General features: G+C 36.8%; 1 protein-coding gene across 2 annotated transcripts in view; it reads right to left on the minus strand.

Moving 5' to 3' along the window:
- The window catches only part of AUH (AU RNA binding methylglutaconyl-CoA hydratase), a 169,613-nt gene that overhangs the window by 89,657 nt on the left and 60,719 nt on the right, over positions 1 to 19,237 (minus strand). For both annotated transcript variants that reach the window (XM_059071221.2, XM_059071223.2), the window contains one exon: positions 18,375 to 18,461. In XM_059071221.2, the coding sequence (XP_058927204.1) occupies positions 18,375 to 18,461 (87 nt within the window). The remainder of the gene's footprint in view (positions 1 to 18,374; positions 18,462 to 19,237) is intronic.

A 19,237-nucleotide genomic window follows, 5' to 3' on the forward strand; every position in this document is an offset into this window, starting at 1 on the left:
CCTGCTATAGTTAGGAAAACATTGTAATTTTCACAAAATTACAGTCATAATGTAATTAACACCTAATGAAAGTCAGCAAAGGCAATAAAATTCCAAAAAGAGAAGAAAAACCATCAGTTGCATACTGTGATGTGTAACTACTCTATTCTAGATTACAAATCAATAAATAGGGGATGTTAACAACTCATAAGGGAAACAACTGATTCCTAGATAGCTGTGTCAGTTTTCCATCATTCTTGGCAAGAGGATAAAGGAAACTAAAATTGAGATCTGTAAGTTACGACTTGGAAAACTAATAAAGGTAGCTAACTAGAGTATTTCATTAATCAATCTTTCACATACCATAATTCAGTACTTCCAATTTCTAATTTGTAATAACATCAAATGGGGGGGGAGAGTAAAATATAAACTGGATTGCATCCAATCTAACTAAATTAATTACTGATTTTTAAACAGCTCAACCTGCTGACCAACAAACAATTCTGCAAACTTTGAAAATGTTCTTCACTAATCAATTCTTAATACACGACATCTAAAATAAAAATCAAATAATCATTTAGGCAATAGCAAAGAAAATATAACAAGTGCATAATCTCTTAAATTATAACAGTCACTGTGGTAACAATTAAGTATTTTCAGAATCAGTTTTATTTCAGATAAAGTAAAACAAAAAAGAAATCTGAAAAAGCTTTGAATTCTATAATGGTGAAAACTTAAACTGTAGGAAAAAAAAAAAAGAAACCCTCTGGATTTTTCGTGAATAAGTATCAGATGCCTCTAAATCAAATGGAAAGTTTAAAACGGATATACCTAGAAATTATGAAAGCTCTTTTGTATTCATTACTCAAGAATCTCTAAATCCTGGGAATTCCCTGGTGGTGCGGTAGCTAAGACTCCGCACTCCCAATGCATGGGACCAGGGTTCGATTCCTGGCCAGGGAGCTGCATCCCACATGCATGCCGCAACTAAGAGTTCACATGCCGCAGCTGAGGAGCCCGCCTGCCGCAACTAAGACCTGACACTACTAAAAAATAAATGTATTTTAAAAAAAATTCATTTGCTTTAAAAAAGAATCTAAATCCTAAAATGGGATACTAGAAAGAGTTTTGGGTGGATTTATAGCTTTACAAGCACATTTCTTGGTTTAACGTTTTATGTAATTAAAAAGAATATAATGACTAAATGCATGAAGTGACAAAAACAACACTTTGAACTTTGGCAAAAAATTATTATACTTTATTCATATTCAAAAACTCTGAATTTATACCAGAGATTATTATTAAACCATGATAAATTAGCATCAGAGACTAATATTAAGCCACAATAAATCAGATGTTATGCTTCACAGAAAGGTTTATATATATACATTTATATGTATATGTGTATATATATATATATATATATATATATATATATATATATATATATATATATATATATAGTGTGTGTTTTTTTGAGGAAAACTTTTCCAAATACTCTCATTTGTAGTTTACTTACAAGAAATCAAATTATGGGAAGTATTTTCCATAACCAGGATAAGTTTCAGATAACTAGTTTTTTCTAAATGGATTTACAACCAAAAAGCCCAGCAAGTCAAATTAGGGTGCCTCCCAAAATTGCTTTGGGAGCTTTGCTAAGCGATGGAGCTTTTTCATCGTTTGCCAGCCAAATAAGCAGCTGCCCATAGTAGCCTCAACACTTGTTTCCAAGAGGGTACATGGTTAAAGTCACCAGTAATGACCATGTTGCAAATTCAAGTCAATTCTTTAGCATTCACCTTACCTGACCTACCAGCAGCTTTTGATCAATCAGTCTTCATGAAAGACTTTCTTCCGTTGGGTTTTCAGAATACTGTTTTCTTCCTACCTCCCTACCCTGGCTGATCCTTCTAAGTCTCCTTTATGGTTCTTCTTTTTCATCCCAGACTTGACACATTATAATGTCTCAGGTTTGGTAGACTTCTTTCTTCTCTACAGTAACTTTCTAGGTGCCTCACCCATTACCAAGCCTTCACATAGCACCAACATTCTGATGACTCCAAAATTTACATCTCAAGCCTGGACTACTTGCCTAAACTCCAAACTCCTATCTTGTTGCCTCCATGACATCTGCACTTGGATGTCTACTAAGTATCAACTAACTTCACATTTCAAACTTGAACTCCTAAGCTACACCTCCAACTCTAAACCAGCAAAGGGGCAGCTATCCTACTTTACGAATCACAGTAACTAATCAAACTGCTCCATCCATGTTCCTTCTAAGATCATCCTCAGTCACATCCTGGAAACAACATGAACTGGGATGGAAGAGACAGAATCAAACTCAGGCCAGTACAGGCCTAATTCTTTGAATTTTAGGTACAGGCAGACAGAAGGGTATTCCAGGAGAGAGTCCAATCTGAAGATGAGAGGAAAGCAGTACAGCTTGGGTCACCTGTCTACACCAATAGGATCCCAGTCAATTTACTCTTTCAACTGGGGATCTACCGTGCAGGTTACTATGCTAGATACTAGGTACAGGTGGAGGAAAAAACCCACTCTGTTCTCACAACAGAGAGGAGATAGGAAAAGTACCATACAGTCGAGAGAGGACTAGAATCTACATCAAGAGATTTACAAATGGTATGCCTTAATAAACATATATCAAAACAATTCATAGAAACTCACTAGATTTGGGGAATGTACAAAATTTAACTTTGCTACAACGAAATAAACATCTATGGCAATGTCTCTGAGAAAATGTTATGCTGAGCTGATATTCTTACATAAGAAAAACTTTATATTATGAAATAAAACTTCTAGCTTAAGATAAAGATGACAGAAAGAAAGACAGATCATGTAGTTACAAAAACATTAAAGAATACTCTCTTGTACAAAGCTAGCCAGGCTGGGATAGGCAAAGAGTTTGATTCCAATAACAAACCCCTGCAGAAAGGCAGCAAAGATAAAAGTCTGACAGAAGTGTGTTTCCACTATATTGTGGTGGGTTTTTCTTTATTTTTAAATTAGGAGTGACTTGTTTCATATTGCTTTGAGCCTTTCAATTCGAAACTTCAAGTGAAGTGTGTCTCAATTCTAAAATTCAAAATCATGCCATCAAAAGTAAAATAAATGAGAAGCACTACTTGAGATGAGGTTTATCCCATAAAATTTACATAGGATTTTTCATACAAAATTTTTCTCTTCTGTTGTACCAAAATATTTTCTATGTATTTGACCCAGAGAGACAGTATTTTCTAATAGAAAAATGCATAAGAACAGGAGGTTTTTCAATCACATGAAGAAAAGCTAATCAGAGAATTTGAAAACTTTCAAAATTAAATTATTTCCTTTTATAAAACATTACAGTATAACAAAATCTTAAGAAAAAAAAAAGATGTTAGTTAGATAGATGAATTTTGTGATCCAGCCTTTTAACATAATTACCTGTATTTCAATGCAAATTCAGTTCTGCATTTACATAGCTAAATTAAAGCTTTTGCAATTTTATTTCATCAGCAAAAAAGGAAAAGGAAGCCAGAAATGCCTGGCATTTTAAAGAATACTGTAGAAGATTATTTATAAAAATATCCACATCACACTAGATTCTACAATTTTTAATTCTGGTGAAAACCTATTTTAAATATTTTTTTTATTAGATAGCAACTCCTTGAGGCCTCAACTTGAGAGAACTGGGCCTGCCCTCTCAGAGTTTCTACTTCACAAGGAATCTAAAAATGTTTTCTAGCTCTTCATGAAATACCATCTAATTACAGAAAGACTAGTCATAAGTAGATAAACACCTCTTCTCTAGAACAGCATATTCTATACTACTAATTTGCACAATGGAGGTCCCAATAGTGAGGTACCCACATCATGCACCTGGAGGAGGGATGGTAAGTTCAGGAACAACAGCCGTTATTAGATTGGGATCATCTCATGATTGTGCAACCATGCTGACTTGCTGATGCCTAATATTTCAAAATAGTCAGTTAACTGCTTTCAACCTACACATCCCATACCTGAAGGGGGGCAGTGAGGACTTCTAAAAATGATAATTTCTTTAGAATAAAACATCTCAAAAAAGGGCCATAAGAGGTTTTTTTTTTTTTTCCTTTGAAAAGAGCAAAAGACCTAAATTTTGTTCTAGGATTTTGGAGTTACTTCTTAAGAAGACGCTTTCTAAGAAGCTAGGGAAAGTAAAGTAAGGAATTTAGTGACACAAAACACAGAACTTCTTTCTGACCTCTATTTTAATAAAATAGCTTTCAAATGAGTCTAGTACCTCTAAGTTCCTTATAGACTCTCTTTTATTAAAAACAAGCACAGCATAATAGTCACTGTGGCCAAGAATAAAGTCCATTCAACCTTCAGACCACAGAGAAAGATACTCTAAATGTGGAAAATGACAATATAATGAAACAAAAGGGGAAAGTGGTATCAAACACTTTTTAGGATATATTCTGATTTGTACTATTACTGATACTGCTACAATGACCAATTTCAAGATATGTATGGTTGTTGAAAACCAGCTCACAAAATTCCTGAAAATTTAACAATCCTCGAGTCCATATGAACAGGCGCCAGCACATGTACATATAAAACAGCCCCAAGAGTACAATGCAGGATCCTCCTCCACCAGCATCCATTAACATCCACCAGACAAACCATTTCCACCCATGGAAAAAATAGCCCCGGGAAGCCCTTCTCTAGGAGAACTATAGCATAAGGACCAAGAAGAAAGCTGAAGGCCTATGTGCAAATCGGGTCCATAAACCAATTTTGTTTGACATTCAAAGGGTTTCTTCTCAAGAAAAACCTTAAAACTAGGAGATATTTTCTAAAAATCTAGGATTCTGGCTTCTCTTGAAAATAAGAAAAAAGAATATAAGAAAAAATGCAGAAAATTATTCAAGAAATAACGTAAGAAAGGTTTGCAGAACTCAAGATATATGAAGCTACTAAAAACATTGATCTAATTTGACAAATATAAAGAATATATGTAGCATGTATATATAATGAAGCATAATAATAACAAACTCCCTTAAAATCACCAAAGTAAGAAACAGGTCAGGACTAATACCCTATCTGCCCAGGTGTTCTTCACCTATTCTTCCACCTGCCTTCTCAAACCCAAAGCTAATCACCGAAGTCTGTGTTTATCATTCTCATATTTTTCCTCTGTGTGTGCATGTATATGTATGTGATTTCATTGCATTTACACATCTCTAAACTATATACTGTTTTGCATTGCTTTTAGTTTTAGAAAAAATTATGTTATTTTAATTCAACATTTTACAAAGATTTATCTTTGCCATTACATGTGTAAGTTATTTATTTGCAAGGCTGCCCATGTCCAACTGTACAAATATACCAAAACATCTATCCATTCTCCTGTCATTGAAATTTGTTTGTTTTCAGCTTTTTACCATGAACAATATTGCTACTATAAACAGTATTTTTCTTATATCCTGGTATAAGCAGTTTCCCTGGACACATGCAAAATGCCTATAGCATAGTGCTGTTTCAAACTCTTACTTAAGTAGCGGGCTTCCCTGGTGGCGCAGTGGTTGAGAATCCGCCTGCCGATGCAGGGGACACGGGTTCGTGCCCCGGTCCGGGAAGATCCCATATGCCGCGGAGCAGTTAGGCCCGTGAGCCATGGCTGCTGAGCCTGCCCGTCCAGAGCCTGTGCTCCACAACAGGAGAGGCCACAACAGTGAGAGGCCCGCATACCGAAAAAAACAAAACAAAACAAAAAAACACAAACTCTAAGTAGCAAATCATTCCTTAGAAGACCAAAATCAGGAAGTTTTAAAAATAAGAGTATCAAACTGCAATGCACAAAGAAAGGTAATTACTTCCTGAATCTTTGATACCCACCCACCCCTATGTGTTTACTGGACCAAATTGTAAGTATATTTGTTACTGTCTAGTAAAAACAGTCTTAAAGTCACCCTTCTAGGTAAATACTCCATAAAAATGTGAACTATTGACTCTTTTGGGATGTGGATGCTCAACTTTGTAAGATAACACCAACAAACTTTTCCTAATCAGTTACACTGATTTATACTCCCATTGAAAGTGTATAAAACTTCCTGGTGATCCACTTCCCCGCTAACTTTGGTAATGTCAGGCATAAGAATTTTTGGTTAATCTGGTAAATACAAAATAACATCCCACTGTGGTATTAATTTGCATTTCTATGATTGCATATGAGGTTGATCATCTTTCCATATGTTTACTTCCAATTTCCCTTTCCTCTTGTGTGAAACATTTTTCTGTCTTATTGATTTCCCGGCTGCATGTATGTATGCATGTGTTGATCCATGTCTGCATGTACATATACACGAATCCTTTGGCAGCTACGTGTTTCAAGTCTTTTCTCCCACTTTGTGGCTTTTCTTTCTCCTTTCTTCACAGTGTCTTTTAATGAACGGATGTTCTTAATTTCATAGAACTTATCAACCTTTCCTTTTGTTTTGTACTTTGTGTTTAAGAAATTTTTCACTCCATCAAGATCATATAAGTTTGTTTTACCTCATACATGTAGTCAAATCTTTGCCATCCCCCAGTGATCTTAATGCCTTCTCTCTCCTTATCAGTTCCCCTACTTCTATGGGCCTGTTTTGGGTTCTATATTCCACTCCATTGGTCAAAGTGTCTACCCCAAAGCCAGTAATATACCATCTTAATTTCCATATCTTTAAAATAAATCGAGTACTAATAAGGCAAGGACCCTCATTTTCTTCTTCTTTAGAAATGTTCGGCTATTTTGGGGGCTCTTTATGCTCATCAAGTTCCTCACAAAATTAATGTACTTTTAAGTTAAATCTGTACATTGAATCATTTGTGAGAATCATCTTTTAGATACTGAATCTTCCTATTCAAGAAGATAATGTCTCTATTTTTCAAATGTCTTACAATAATGTTTCAATTTTTCCATACAGCCTGCATATGTTTCTAGATTCATTTTTGTTCCTACTGTCAATAATATCTTTTTCTGACTGATATCTTTTCTCTGTTGCTGTTGGAAAAAAGGCAATTGATTATTTTTTAATATGGATCTTATATTCAGCCATCTTGCAACACTCGTTATTTCTAATAATTTGTGGATCCTTTTAGATTTTCAATAGAGACCATCACTTGAGAAAGACAGTGTTATAGTTCTTATTTTTCAGTCATTATTTTATTTCTATTTCCTGCTTTCCACAAATGCCAGGATTTTCAGAACAATGTTGAACAGAGGTGGTGATTACAGGCCCCCTGTTTTTTCCTGATTTTAGGAGACCACTTTTACATTTTACTAGGAAATACCAGGCTAAGAAAGCTCCCTTCTTAGTTTACCTTTAGCTTTATCTATGATAGATTTGACATCTCTCATTCTTTTTATCAATCTATTGAGAAAAACATATGACTTTAATGTGATATCTTTGTCTGGTTTTGGTATCAAGGTGATGCTGGCTTCGTAGAATGAGTTCAGAAGCATTCCTTCCTTTGTAAATATTTTGGAATAGTTAACAAAGAGTAGGTGCTAGCACTTTTCTAAGCGTTTGGTAGAATTCACCTGTGAAGTTGTCTAGTCCTAGACTATAGTTTGTTGGGAGTCTTTTTATTATGGATTCAATATCATTACTGGTAACTAGTCTGTTGATATTTTCTATTTCTCACTGGTTCACTGTTGGGAGATTGTACATTTATAGGAATTTTTCCATTTCTTCTAGGTTGTCCATTTTATTGGTGAAAAATTGTTCATAGTAATCTCTTACGATCCGTTTCAAGGAGGAATGGTCAGAGCTGGCTTTACAGGAAGACAGTGAGTCATATATGGAAATTTAACAAGGATCTAAGGAGGCTCCCTGGAGTGCCAATGTTCATTGATCGATGAATATACGGGCCTGCTGGTCGGCTCTATTTTAGAAAAGTAAATTTGCTTTCTTGTAGGTAAATTCCAAAACCAGCTAATGTGGTCTCCAGGATCGAGGGGATATTATTAGAATCTCAGACAATGCTAAATCAGAAACCCCTTTCCCTTATTAATCTATCTAAAAACAACAAAAAAAGTACTGCCCAAAACCCTCTCCTCATGTTTTCATTTTTCCCAGTGTCCTTTCAGGATGAGCCCTGACAGATAGTTGAACAACTGCCCTTTGGACAGTGGCTGCGGAGAGCTGAGCAAAGGGTCTTGGAATTCTGAAATACAGATCAGATGACATTCTTATAACTTAATTATCTTGAATTCCCTAACATTCTTTTACCTGTTGACATTATCATATTAAAATTTTATCATGCCTGAAATGTTTATTCTTGAGGTGAAAATCACTCCAGGTTACAATTTTTCCCCTTCTCAAAAATACCACTATTTCTCTAGATGGTTGTTTTTATTCCATCATCCATCACAATAAAAACTAGATAGCTAGTGGGAAGCAGCCACATAGCACAGGGAGATCAGCTCGGTGCTTTGTGTCCACCTAGTGGGGTGGGATAGGGAGGGTGGGAAGGAGACGCAAGAGGAAGGAGATATGGGGATATATGTATACGTATAGCTGATTCACTTTGTTATACAGCAAAAACTAACACATCCTTGTAAGCAATTATACTCCAATAAAGATGTTTAAAAAAAATGGCCTTTTCTTTTTTGCTTACAGGAATCCCTTTAACATTTCTTGTGAAGTTGGTTTGGTAGTGCTAAAAGCTTTTCTTGTCTGTAAAAGTTTTGACCTCTACATCAAATCTGAATGAAAGCCTTGTGGGTAGAGTATTTTAGGTTGTAGGTTTTTCCCTTGCATCACTTTAAGTATATCATGCCACTACTTTCTGCTCTGCAGGGTTTCTGCTGAAGTCAGCTGATAATCTTATGGAAGTTCCCTTTTAGGTAACTTGTTACTCTTCCTTGCTGCTTTTAATATTCTCTATTCTCTCTTTACCTTTAGTTTTTGCCATTTTAATTATACAATGAATTGTATCTTGGTGTGGTCCTTTTTGGGTTGATGCTGTTTGGGGCTCTCTGTGCCTCCTGGGCCTGGGGATGTCTGTTTCCCTTCCCAGGTTAGGGAGGTTTTCAGCTATTATGTCTTCAAATACGATCTCTTCCCCTTTCTCTCTTCTCCTTCTGGGACCCCTATAATGCAAATGTTAGTATGCTTTATGCTGTCCTACAAGTCTCTTAAACTGTCCTCATTTCTTTTTATTCTTTTTTCTTTTTCTTCAGCTTCATTGATTTCCACTACTCCATCTTCTAGCTAATTTGTTCCTCTGTATCATCTAATCTACTGTTGATTCCTTCTAGTGTATTTTTTCTTTCAGTTATTACATTCTTAAACTGTTTAGTCATTTTATAACTCTCTGTTAAAAACGTCTACCTTTGGGTTTCCCTGGTGGCGCAGTGGTTGAGAATCCGCCTGCCGATGCAGGGGACACAGGTTCATGCCCTGGTCAGGGAAGATCCCACATGCCGCAAAGCGGCTGGGCCCGTGAGCCATGGCCGCTGAGCCTGCGCGTCCGGAGCCTCTGCTCCGCAGCGGGAGAGGACACAACAGTGAGAGGCCCGCGTACCACACACACAAAAAAAAACTTCTACCTTTTCACTCTGTTCATCCAATCTTCTCCTGATTTCTTTGCTATGTGTAAACATTTGGTCATTTGGTTACATTTCCTGACCTTGGAGAACTGCCCTTTAGTAGGAGATGGCCTATCTGTTCCAGCAGCACACTCCTATCTGGTCACCACAGCTGTATGCTCCAGGGGTGCCCGTTATGGAGACTGCATGGGCCCTTCTGTTATAGCAAGGTGACCACTATGAATGGTCTGGCAGGCGTGGCTGACCCCCAGTTCAGTTGGTTGCCAGGTCCTGCCTTAGGAAGAGGCTGTCGGCTGCTGCTGGGTAGGGCTGGGTCACAAGGCAGCTGGCTGTGGATTCCCCAAGGGGTCCCGAGGCTAGTGTTGGCTCACTGGTGGGCAGAGCCAGGTTTCGGGGTGGGTGGTTACAGGGCTTGGGTCCCTGGATCTAATGTTGATCTGCTAGTGGGTGGTGCCAAGTCTCGACTCACCTGGCTACAGGGCCCAGGGTGTCCCAAAGATGGTGTCGTCCTGTTGGTGAGAGGGGCTGGATCCTAGGGAGGCCTGCTGAGAGGTCCAAGGTATCTTGGAGCTGGTGTTGGCTTGCTAGTGGGCAGGACCAGTACCAGGGCCTAGGGTGGGATGGGGGGTGGGGTGCACCAGGGCAGGTCCTGCAAACGAGTTGGTGAAGTTGGTCTGGGGCTAGTGCTGGCCCACTGGTGGGCAAAGCCAGGTCCCAGAGTCTCTGGCTGCAGGGTCCTGGAGGTCATGGACTTGGTGTATCAACCTGCTGGTGGGCAGGGATGGGGCCCAAGGTGACCTGGGGCTGGTGCCTGCCCACTGGCTGGTGATGTTGGTCTAGGGTTAGTGCTGGCCAACTGGTGTGTACAGCCAAGTCCTAGGGTCTCTAGCTGCAGGGACCTCAGGTGGGGGAACTAGAGCGGTTTACTACTGTGCAGGGCTTGGTCCTGGGCCCTCTGGTGGACAGGGCCAGGTCCCAGGATGGCTGTGGGCTCAGGGAGTCTTAAGGCAGCTGGCATGCTGATGGGCAGGGCTGTGTCCAGCCCAGCTAGTTGCTTTGCCTGAGGCATCCCAATACTGGTTGTGAATGGCTGATGGGTGGGGCCAGGTCCTGGAGCTGATAAGCTAAAGGGAGAATTGCAAAATGGTGCTTGCCAGCATCAGTGTCCTAATGGTAGAATGAGTTCCCAGAAATGTCTGCCACCAGTGTCTATGTCGCCAGAGTGAGCTGCAGTTGCCTCTTGCCTCTCCAGGAGGCTCTCCAAGATCAGCAGTTGCGTCTGAATCACACTCTCCTCAAACTACTGCTTCTGCCTTAGGTCCTGGAGGATGCAAGATTGTGTGTGTACCCTTTAAGAGTGGAGTCTCTATTTCCCACAGCCCTCTGGCTCTCCCAAAAGTAAGCACTGCTGGCCTTCAAAGCCAAACATTCTGGGGGCTTGTCTTCCCAGTGTAGGATGGCTGTACACCAGAAACTAACACAACATTGTAAATATATATATTCTTTTTCATATTCTTATCCATTATGGTTTATTACAGGGTACTGAATATAGCTCCCTGTGCTATATAGTAGGGCCTTGTTGTTTATCTATTTTACAAACAATAGTTTGTATTTGCTAATCCCAACCTCTTAATTTATACCTCCCACTCCCTTCCCCTTTGGTAACCATAAGTTTCTCTTCCATGTCTGTGAGTCTGTTTTGTAAGTAAGTTCATTTGTATCATATTTTAGATTCCACATATAAGTGATATCATATGATATTTGTCTTTTCTCTTTCTGACTTACTTCAGTTAATATGATAATATCTAGGTCCATCCATGTCGCTGTAGACTGCATTATGAAATTTAATGAAGATTTTAGGATCCAGCACATGATTCCTTTTTATAAATGTTTTACATGTTCATGAGAAGTATACATACTCTCTAATTTGGGGTTAAGAGTATATTAAACCAAACTTGATACTCAGGTTGTTCAAATCTTTATATTTTTTTTTTTTTTTTTTTTTTTTTTGCTTACGCGGGCCTCTCACTGTTGTGGCCTCTCGGCTCACGGGCCCAGCCGCTCCACAGCACGTGGGATCCTCCCAGACCGGGGCACGAACCCGCGTCCCCTGCATCGGCAGGCGGACTCTCAATCGCTGCGCCACCAGGGAAGCCCTCAAATCTTTATTTTTAAGCTTTGTCTTCTGACCTCATTGATAAGTTGGGAGAGATGGGTTGCAATTATCCACAATGACAGAGCATTTGACAATTTCTCCTATATACATCCAATATAGCTTTATTTGTACATTTTGAGATCTTTGTTTTCAGGTGCATACAAGTTCAGTATGACATTTCCTAAAAAATTTAAATTTTTATCACATGCAGTGACTATCTTACTAATAATCCTTTTTATCTCAAAGTATGTATCTACATACCTCTTTCCTTTGGTTAGTCATCTTCTGGTATAAAAAGAACTATACCAGATGTGGCTATTATTAACAATACACAGCCTATTTATATTTTTTAATCAGATCTAAACATCTATGTCTTTCAACAGTAAGTTTAATGGTAATTACTTATTTCAACACCTTACTATTTAATTTGTCCTAAGGTTATGCTTCTTTTTATATTTTTTATGGATCTGATGAACTTTCTTTTGGTTTTTGTTTTGTTTTGTTTTTCTTACTACTCCCTTCACCCTCCAGCTCATCTGTAAACTTTATGCTCCGTTTCCATGAATAATATCTTAGGACCCCTATCAAAGGATACACAGGCCTTAAAACCTTTCATCTCTGAAAAGCAAAAACCAATGAAAAGCCCTGAGCCAAGCATGAAGCAATGTATCCAAATTAGAACTGAAAGTCAGTAGATTTTCTTTATTATATAAATTTAAAAAGTGGAAGACTAGAATTAATTCTTAAAAATAGAAAAAATAGGGCTTCCCTGGTGGCGCAGTGGTTGAGAATCCGCCTGCCGATGCAGGGGTCACGGGTTCGTGCCCTGGTCCGGGAAGATCCCACATGCCGCGGAGCGACTAAGCCCGTGAGCCATGGCCGCTAGGTCTGCGCGTCCGGAGCCTGTGCTCCGCAACGGGAGAGGCCACAGCAGTGAGAGGCCCGCATACCACAAAAAAAAAAAAAAAAAAAAAAATAGAAAAAATAAAGATAGAAGACATCTGAGATGGATGGATAGATGGATGGCAGTGAGGGAGGGACAGAGAGAGAGAGAAAGGGCAGGTGAGAGGGAGAAAGGAAAGAAATCAGGCCGTGTGTCTGCTTTAGCACAACCTGTGAGCTAATATGGCTTTTCTATTTTTAAATAGGTAGAAAAAAAATCTATTTAAAATACTATTTCATAACATATAAAAATTATATGGAATTCAAATTTCACTATGCATGAAATTTTAATGTAACAGAAAAACACACATTTGTTTACACATTGTGGCTGCTTGAGCACTGTACGTCAAAGTTGAGTAGCTGGTACAAGACAAGGATGTTTCCTGTCACTAGTCCTTTTCAACATCATACTATAAGTCCTTACTAATGCAATGAAACAAGAAAAGGAAATAAAAGGTGATACAGACTGGGAAGGAAGACATTAAACTGGCTTTGTTTGCAAAAGATATTTTCATGCATCATGTGCAGAAACCTGAAAAATTAACAAAAACATTCCTGGAACAAATAAGCAATTATACCAAGGTTGCAGGACACAGGGTAAATATACAAAAGTCAATTATTCTTTTATATACCAACAACGAACAACTGAAATTTGAAATTAAAGACACAATATCACTTACACTAAGACCCCAAATAATGAAGTACTTAAGATATAAATCTAACAAAATATGTACAAGATCTATATGAGGAAATTAAACTAATGCTTGAAATCAAGGAAGAACTAAATAGAGAGAAGATATTCTGTGTTCATAGATAGGAAAGCTCAATATTGTCAAGATGTAGATTCTGCCCAATTTAACCTGTGCAATGCAATTCTCAATCAAAAGCACAGCAAGTTATTTTCTGGATATTCACGAACTGATTCTAAAATTTATATGGAGTGGCAAAAGACCCAGAATAACCAACACAATATTGAAAGAGAACAAAATTGGAGAACTGACAGCAACCAATGTCAAGAGTCACTATAAAGCTACAGTAATTGAAGACAGTGCGGTTACTGGCAAAAGAATAGACAAATAAAGGAACAGAACACAGAGCCCAGAAACAGATCGCATAAATACAGTCAACTCATCTTTGACAAAGGAATAAAGGTAATATAATGGAACACTGATAGTCTTTTCAACAAATAGTGGTGAAACAACTGGACATCCAGAGACAAAAACATGAATCTAGACACAGACCTATACCCCACAACAATTAACTTAAAATGGATCACAGATCTAACTGTAAAGCACAAAACCATCAAACCCCTATAAGATAAAATAGGAGGGCTTCCCTGGTGGTGCAGTGGTTGAGGGTCCGCCTGCCAATGCAGGGGACACGGGTTCGTGCCCCGGTCTGGGAGGATCCCACATGCCACGGAGCGGCTGGGCCCGTGAGCCATGGCCGCTGGGCCTGCGCGCCCGGAGCCTGCGCTCCGCAATGGGAGAGGCCATGACGGTGAGAGGCCCGCGTACCGCAAAAAAAAAAAAAAAAAAAAAAATAGGAGAAAACCTAGAAACCTTGGGTATGACAATGACTCTTTAAATACAACACCAAAGGCACAATCCATGAAAGAAATAACGGATAAGTTTGACCCTAATAAAAAACTTCTGCACTACGAAAGATAACGTCAAGAGAATGAGATGACAAGCAACAGATTAGGACAAAGTATTTGCAAAAGACCCACCTGATAAAGGAATATTATCTAAAATATACAAAGAACTGTTAAAACTCAACAATAAGAAAACAATCCAATTAAAAACTGAGCCAAAGACATTAATAAACACCTCACCAAAGAATATATACAGATGGTAAATAAGCCTATGAAAAGACCCTCCACATAATATGTCATCACAGAAATGCAAATTAAATCAACTAAGATCTACTACTACACACATATTAGAATAGCCAAAATCTGGAACACTGACAACACCAAATGCTGGCAAGGATATAGAGCAACAGAAACTCATTTACTGCCGGTAGGAAGGCAAAATGGTACAGCCACTTAGGAAGACAGTTTGGCAAATTCCTATAAAACTAAACAGACTCTTACCACATGATCCATCAATCGTGCTCCTTGGTAGTTACCCAAAGGAGTTGAAAACACGTCCACTCAAAAATCTGCACACAGATGTATATAGCAGCTTTATTTATAGTTGCCAACACCTGGAAGCAACCAAGGTGTCCTTCAGTAGGTAAATGGAGAAACTGTGATACATCTATACAGTGGAATATTATTCAGCAATAAAAAGAAATGAGCTATCAAGGCATGAAACGACATGGAGAAAACTTTAATGCATGGTGAAAGAAGCCAATCTGAAAAAGCTACATATTACATGATTCCAACTATATGATGGAAAAATATGGAAACAGTAAAACATGGTTGCCAGAGAGGGCAGAAGGGATGGATAGGCCAGCACAGAGGATTTTTAGGGTAGTGAAAACACTCTGCACAACACTATAATGATGGGTACATGTCATTTTACATTTGTTCAAACCCATGGAATGTAAAACACCAAGAGTGAACCCTAACATAAACTATGGACTTGGGTAATTATAATGTGTCAACATACGTTCATCAATTGTAACCAATGTGCCACTCTGGTGTGAGATATTAATAATGGGGGGTGAAGACTATGCATATTGTGATGGCAGAGGATATATGAGAAATCTCTTTACCCACCCCTCAATTTTGATGTGAACCTAAAACTGCTCCTGAAAAATAAAGTCTTTAAAAAAAAGAAAGTTGAGTAACTGTAACAGAGACCATAATACCCCTGCAAAGCCTAAAATATCTGCTATCTGTCCCTTTAAGAAAAAGTTTCCTAGCCCCTAGTTTAATGTACTAAACGAACAGATTTGATCAAGACAGTTTTTACCTGCCCTTCAAAATCTAAGTCACCACCAAAGACATCTTAAAAATTTTATGTCCATTGTAATGCTGTAGTGAAAAGTATCATTACCTAATATTGGGGAACTCATAGAATAGGAAGAAAGAGTACTGGATCAGGATCCAGAACAGAAATAATACAGCTTCAACCAGTGAAAAGAAAAATCCACTACAGAAAAAGTAGTTCTTCATTTAAAAAGCATCAGAAAAATTCCAATTTCAGATTGAATAAAATAGAAAGAGGCTGGGAACAAACATCAACGTAATGTTTATAATTGAACCAGTCTTAGCCATTCATCCCAGCGTATATATAGAGTTACAGACAGCATCAACTTTTACTTCCAAGATCAAGTTCTCTGACCAACACGGAAACCAAATCCATGCTCTGCCTCAAAAGACATCTATTTCACCACGTGGTTGAAGATGGAGAGAGAAGAAGAGGAGAGCCTTCAATAACACTGGCAGAGGATAAACAAAAGTCATGAAGGTGACAAGGAACATTCTAGAAATCAAAACACATAAATTTTTTAAAAACTTAGCTCTAAAAAAAAAGTAAACAACAATAACAAAACCACACAAGACCCCAAAAGATGCCACATGGTCAAATTCTAATCTTTCAAATAACAGATGATTTCCCTGTATAGTACAGAAAAAGATGAAAAACTTTTCACTTCATTCTATGAAGGCTGTATAAACATGATACCAAACCAGAAAGGGTAACACAAAACACAAAATTAGAAGATTCCCATCTCATGTATGTTTATATCAAAATATATAAAATTAAATCCAGCAATATATATTAAAAACCACAATAACCACGAACCACAATGACCAGGTAGTGTTTATTCTAGTAATACAAGGCCAGTGCAGCATCAGTAAGTCTATTAATACAATTCAGTATAATAAAATCTGAGACAAATTTTAATATATACCATCCTGACACATAACAAAAATGCAGTTGACAAACTATAACCCTTATTTTCGATTAGAAAAGAGTAGCAAACTCCTAAACAAGTTGAAATAGAAAACTCCCTGAACTTGATATTTACTGGCAAAATATTAAAAGCATTCATTAAACTCAAATAAAGGTAAGGATGAACATGATTTCTTCAACAGCTGAATACTGTACCAAGAACCTTAGCCAATGTGAGCATATATGAAAAATATGTTAAGATTAAAATGCTGGAAAAAGAAGAGATAAAAATTGCATTTTTTATATATAATGAACTTTTTTTGCTTTCTGGAAAACACAAGAAAATTAATTGAGAAAAAACAATGACTTATACAAGCACATAAAATTTACCAAATTTCCTATGGACCTACAACAATAACCAGACTTCAACAGAAATATGGTGAAAAGGTCCCATTCAAAGGAATAAATGTTATAAAATAGCTAGGGATAAATCTGAGGGGAAATAAAGATACAAGACAAAGCCAATGTGAAGAAAACTTTCTTGACAAACATTAAAACACGAATGACCACCCCCCCAAAATGAGAGCCATGCATATCATGGATGGAAAGATTCAGTATCATAAAAATGTCAATTCTTTATAAACAAGACTTATAGAAATTCCAATCGCATTCTCATGAATTTTTCTTCTTCACTTTAAAATTAATAATTCTAAGCTCATTTGGAAGAATTGATGTGTGAGAATTAGCAAAGAAAATCTTCAAGGAAAAAAGAAAAATAATAATGACGGGAACTTAGTACCCTCTAGATATTAAAGCTCCTAGAATTGAATTAGGGTGGAACATTAACAGGCAATACCTGTAATACATTTAACAACAAAAGATTAATACAGAATTGACTTTAGGTAAATAGTTATTAAATAATGCTACAGAAAAGAGGATAAAGAATGTGAAAAGGCAATTTAAAGGAGGGGAAAGGCAAGTCTAATCTGAAAACATATACTAGCATCTGAGAAAGTGAAAATTAAAATACTAAGATTATTTTTTTCTTTAACTCTGGCAAACTTAAAAAATAGCAACAGTAAATGCTACAAGACTATAAGGAAACAGGTACTGTCATGTGATTGATGGGAATATAAATTATTACTATCTTTTTGCAACATAATCTAGTAGGATTTATTAAAATGTAAAATGAACACATGATACTTAGAACTGCAATACCATGTTTCGGAATCTATCTTATAAATATACATACTAATGTTCTAAAAGACTGTACAAAGATAATCACTGCTTTATTATAAATAACAAAAATAGCAAAAAATGCACAAAAACAAAACACCAAAACAACAAAAACATCCTAAGCGTTCATTAATGAAGAAATAGTTTAAAATTTTGGATAAGACTATGCCAATGGATTACTATTTAGTAATGTATTAAAAAGTGTTAATAATAAATTGATATGTACTGAAACATAAACATTACACAGAAATTTATAATTCTCAAGGAGATAGTATGATCCCATTTATGTAAAGAACAAAAAAATTCCCAATCTATAAATATGTCTGTGTATGCAATTATTTAAGAAATATAAATACTTATATCAAAGGTTTATGCCAGATTATTCTTTGTTTTCTAATAATTACCTCTATATACCATGTCATCATAAATAGGAGGCATCTTTAATTATAAAAGAATTTTTCACAACTTTTCAAATTAAATATATTACATGCTGTTTTACAACCAGCTATAGGTCATGATTTTCTAACTATATAAATATTTTAGCCAAAGCTTATACATAAAGACAGTGTGCAACTTTTAAACTCTGACATTTAAGGTCACCTTCAGCATGCTAAAAGGAGAATTTAATTGTACTTACCGATTTCATTAATCACTGCTCTTATTTTGGAGACAAAAGGACCAACTTCACTGGAATTCATTTTGACTCTTTCCTTAAGGTCAGCACCTGCAAAGTATTTTATTTACAAATATAATCTAGTTATAAACAAAATTTTAAGGCAACAAACTGAACATTTACTTAAGATTCATATATAACTTGAAGACAGACTAGATTTATCTATCAAAGGAATTACAGTATCTAAGTTTTCCTTCCCAAAGACCAGCACCAGATTGAATATAATATTTGTTTGTTCATGTATATACCATGTGCTTAAAGTAATGCTTCTCAAACTTCATGGTTCAGGACCCCTTTATACTCTTAGAGAAGGAGGCATTGTTAAGGTTATATATATATATATACCAATAGTTATTCTATTAGAAAATGAAACAACAAAATTTTTAAAATATTTATTCATTGAATAATACAAATAAACCCATTCCTGTTAACATAAATGATTACAGACTGATGCCACTTTCTCGGTTCTTGAAAAGATGCTGGCAGTTCTATCCACCACTGCTTCTGTCCCATCATTCAAATGCCAACCCAGGGAAAAGGGGAAATCACACTTTCCTGCTATGAAAATCATCGTGACTTCATGGATGCCCACCTTGGTGACTGCAGATCACATTTGAGGATCACTGGCTTGAAAGTATATGCAAACTAACAATTTCATAATTATGAGTTTATCACAGAATCATAACTTTGGAACAGATAAAAATAAACGTAAGGAATTCCTTAAGGGATTGTTTACTCTGTGGCTCAACAAAGACATTCTTTTTAATAAAATTAAACTCACTGAGAAAAGGTATGTCCCCATTAAAATAAACGAACAAATAAAAAAC

This window comes from Kogia breviceps, chromosome 8 (assembly GCF_026419965.1).
Source record: "Kogia breviceps isolate mKogBre1 chromosome 8, mKogBre1 haplotype 1, whole genome shotgun sequence".
Taxonomy (NCBI): Eukaryota; Metazoa; Chordata; class Mammalia; order Artiodactyla; family Physeteridae; genus Kogia; species Kogia breviceps.